The sequence below is a fragment of the Triticum dicoccoides genome, chromosome 2B (genome assembly GCF_002162155.2).
Source record: "Triticum dicoccoides isolate Atlit2015 ecotype Zavitan chromosome 2B, WEW_v2.0, whole genome shotgun sequence".
Lineage (NCBI taxonomy): Eukaryota > Viridiplantae > Streptophyta > Magnoliopsida > Poales > Poaceae > Triticum > Triticum dicoccoides.
This window is the reverse complement of record NC_041383.1, coordinates 260,810,591-260,814,241: the sequence shown is the minus strand read 5'-3', so window position 1 is coordinate 260,814,241 and position 3,651 is coordinate 260,810,591. Positions and strand designations below refer to the sequence as shown.

At 52.1% G+C, this 3,651-nt stretch overlaps 1 protein-coding gene across 1 annotated transcript; it reads right to left on the bottom strand.

Moving 5' to 3' along the window:
- Window positions 1–334: 334 nt before the first annotated feature.
- On the bottom strand, window positions 335–2,776 carry LOC119363416 (glucan endo-1,3-beta-glucosidase 3-like). Its single transcript, XM_037628765.1, has 4 exons — window positions 2,659–2,776; window positions 1,258–2,565; window positions 915–1,175; window positions 335–832 (listed from the first exon to the last, which is right to left on the bottom strand). Exons 1-4 carry the CDS (start codon window positions 2,735–2,737, stop codon window positions 798–800), a joined length of 1,683 nt encoding a protein of 560 aa, XP_037484662.1. The 5' UTR covers window positions 2,738–2,776; the 3' UTR covers window positions 335–797.
- Between the last annotated feature and the right edge of the window lie 875 nt (window positions 2,777–3,651).

Below are 3,651 nucleotides of genomic sequence, written 5' to 3'. Positions count from 1 at the left end.
CGTTTATTGTTTTTTGAAATAAATTAAGAAATCAACCAATAAGAGATGTGGAGCGTGTATGCTTTCAATGACTTGAGACTATCAAACACGATATGCAGTGACCAGTTTATTGCATGCAATGCTATTAATTAGCAAATAAACATTAAATTCTCTCGTTTTTTCCCTCCACCTTGGTTGCGATGCACAATCACCTAGACGGAGGGAATAGCATTGTTTATCTTCATTCTTTCATTCTCTCCATCGGAACATTTGTAAAGCATTTAAGTAGCAATCATCGCTGTTTAAGGACCACATACTTAGACCCAAATTTAACAACTTTCAAGGCCGTTCGATCGAAGATAAAACCCCACCTCTGTATTTTATTCCTTTGTTACGAATCTATGAACATTACTCACCGGCATAATAAGCATGGCATCTTGGACCATGCCTCCACAGTAGTTCTCTTGGGTCAATGTACTAGAACTTTATTTTATTGTCTAATAAACAGCCGCATATACTCCTATCATTCTATTAGGTAAATAGACTGGCGCGACAACGCGTGCCTTCAATGATCTAGTTGATTAGTAGAGGACATGTTTATTTTTTGTAGGTAGTAAATGACGTGGTTGATGTTTTTGAAAAAAAGGGCTCCACTTTTCCTTAAAAAACGATTAAGATTTTTTTTTGTGAGATTTTTTTACCCCACAAGGATTTATTGCACGTTCAGATTAGTACATTATTTTGCGCCGATAAGGATGATTACATCATTACATGGGTTTGTTGTTAAGTCTCTTAAACGGAGCTGGCATTTCTCCAGTTCAGCCTGTTGACGGTAGCACGCAGTAGCCTATCTCTGTAAAGGAAAAGAAGAAACACAAATAAGATCACCCGTCTCTACTCCTAGACATCTTCTCTGAGAAAAAAATAATACTAACTTGGTTGCTGGTAGACGATGGAACCAGCGCCGTTAAAGTTGCAGGAATTGGCAGAGCGGCCGTTGTGCTGGTAGTAGTCGTTGAAGGCGTAGGACGCGTGCGCGACCTTGGTGTCGGGATCGAAGCAACGCGCGCCGCGCTGGATAGCACTGCAGTCTGCGCCGTGGCCACACGCGTAGTCTAGTGCCGTCTGGAGTCGTGTGTCCCCGACCGCCGCATTGGCTACGCACCAGCTGCCTGCCGTCTTCGGGTCGCAAATGCCTTCAGACATTTCTACTGTGAAGCAATCTCAACTCTGAAATACTAACATGTTCAACGATGACGAGCTTAGCGCGAAACTCACCGGCAGGTTGCTGGTAGACGATAGAAGCAGCGCCGCTGAAGTCGCACGTCCCACTGGCGCGGCCCTTGCGCTGGTAGTAGTCGTTGAAGGCGTAGGACGCGTGCGCAACCTTGGTGTTGGGCTCGTAGCACGGCTTTCCCGGCTGGATGGCACCGCAGTCGGCCCCGTTGCCGCACGCGTAGTCCAGCGCCGCCTGCAGGCGCGCGTCCCCGACGGCCGCGTTCGCCACGCACCAGCTGGATTTGGTTGGACCGGGGCTGGGGCTGCCGCCGGCCCTGAAGTCGACCGCATACACCGGCTGCCCGCTCGGGTAGAACAGGCCGAAGTTCTGCTCGTCGGCGGGCTTGTCGTTCTCGTTGAAAAGGGCGAAGATGTACACGGAGATGTCGGCGGCGGCAGCGCCGACGGCGAGCGAGCTGTACGTGGTGCTGGCGCCGCCAGATTGCACGTGCTTGACGAGGTTAGCGTTGTACGCTTGGGCGTTTTCCTTGCTGGCCCCCACCGCCTGTGGGCAGTAGGAGCACCACCCGGATTCCCCTGTTACCACGGGCACATGTCGGCGGTGCGCTCCCCTGAGCAAGGTCTCCACGGTGCGCTTGGTGGAGGAGGCCCGTAGATTGTCTATCGCGTAGTACACGGCGTCGAGCTGGGCGTCAAACAGGTTGTCATACCTGACGCCGGTCCCATCGTCGACGACGCCGTCGTTCGGGCGGAAGGTCGCGTAGTTGAGGTTGATTGTGTCTGATTGGGACGTGTACGTGTAGTACGGGTAGATGTTGGCCATGAGGTAGGAGCCCGTCTGCTCCAAGAAGTCGATCATGGGACTCATCACCGACTGGGCGATGTCGTCCTGGAACAGGCTCTTGGATGGCGGGAACGATTTCTTGAGCGCGTTGAACGCGATCGGCGTGGTGACCTTCACGGCGTCGGCGAGGCCCAGGCCAGCCAGCGCCGCCTGCACGTTCCTCATGGCCGGGAGGAGCTGCGACGTAAGTCCCTTGGCCTGGTTGAAGACCTCATTCCCTACCGTTACTCCGCGGATATCCGTGGCGGGGTAGTAGGGCATCAGATTGTTCTTAGCCCACTGCACGGCCCAGTTGGGATCCGCGGCCGCAAGGGCGACGTTCTCGTTGGGCACCGCCACCACCAACTTGATGCCGGTGTTCTTCATTGCGGTGAGCACCGTGGAGTCGGTGTCGTACACCCTCACCATCGTGATGCCGTTGCTCTTCAGCAGCTGAACCACCGACGCTGGGTCCATCAGGTTGTTCCCGATCCTTCCGTAGCTCACGCCCACCTCGCCCGCTTCTGCAATGTAGAGTACATCAAAACCGGGAATCCTCAAAACCGATGCCCCCGCCGGAACTTACTAATTTATATGTACTACGTCACGCTTATTACCTGCGCACGTGAAGAAGAGCATTGGCAATGCGGCGCAGAGGAGGAGGAGGAGGAGGCGACTCAGGCGAGTGAGCGCCATGCTTTGCTAACGTGGATTGTGGAGAGGGCAGAGAATGGGGAGGCGAAGGATGGGGAACAAGCAAAAGGAAGAGCGTGAATTTATAGCCAGCGCCATGCATAGGGATTTGAGGCTTGGCGTCCGTTTTCTTTGGCAAATAAACGATATGCGTGACTTCGGCGACGAACCGATAGCAAAGTACGACCGATAGTTTGTCATTTCCCCATGTGTGTGGACTGTGGGTGCGCAAGTTGCAGCAACTTGAAGAGGAGGCCTGAAATCGGATGTTTTGCCCGAGGGAAGGCACACCCCCGTTGCTGCTACTCCCCATAATGTTTTGTCAATTCGTGTGGAAAAAACCCACACATTTCAGGTAGTACAACGACCTATTAAGCGTACTTCCATATGGCCGTACATGCACGCTCTAGACAGGTCAAGTAAGTCGCCGATTAATTAAGCATGCCTTGAGGGACTGCATTGCTACCCCTTCTTCCCTTGGTGCATCCATGTAAGGTTCAAAGAAATATCTTGTTCCGGATGTTCCCCTGCTCTACTGGCCGGCTACACGTTTCATGGAGTAGTGTAGAGCATGTAGACCAATTTTGTATCTGTTTTGCTCGAGCTGGTGGCCTTCCTCACCAGTCTATCCATGCATGCGCGCACTTGTACCACTATGGGTAGTAGAAAAGGGACTAGCTATAGAGTAAGTCCACTAAAACAATAATTTGGATCAATTGATTTGTTTCAAACCGTCCTATGCAATACAAACGGCCACCTGGCCTTCTGTAGCCTTCTGACGTCATGTTCATCTCCTTCTCCAACCACCCCACGACCACCAGCCACCGCTGCCCGTGGCTGGCGGTACTCCCCCGCTGATAGGTTCTACTTGAAGGTCTATTAATCAGTAGCAATTATCTGGATACAACTTGATTCAG

What these genes read in the sequence shown, in the direction of transcription:
- LOC119363416 (XM_037628765.1), bottom strand. Translation starts at nt 2,737, where the DNA reads ATGGCGCTCACTCGCCTGAGTCGCCTCCTCCTCCTCCTCCTCTGCGCC. An exon ending in GCTCTTCTTCACGTGCGCAG is followed by an intron (nt 2,566 to 2,658) that starts GTAATAAGCGTG and finishes TCTACATTGCAG; the next exon opens with AAGCGGGCGAGGTGGGCGTG. An exon ending in CATCGTCTACCAGCAACCAA is followed by an intron (nt 833 to 914) that starts GTTAGTATTATT and finishes TTTCCTTTACAG; the next exon opens with AGATAGGCTACTGCGTGCTA.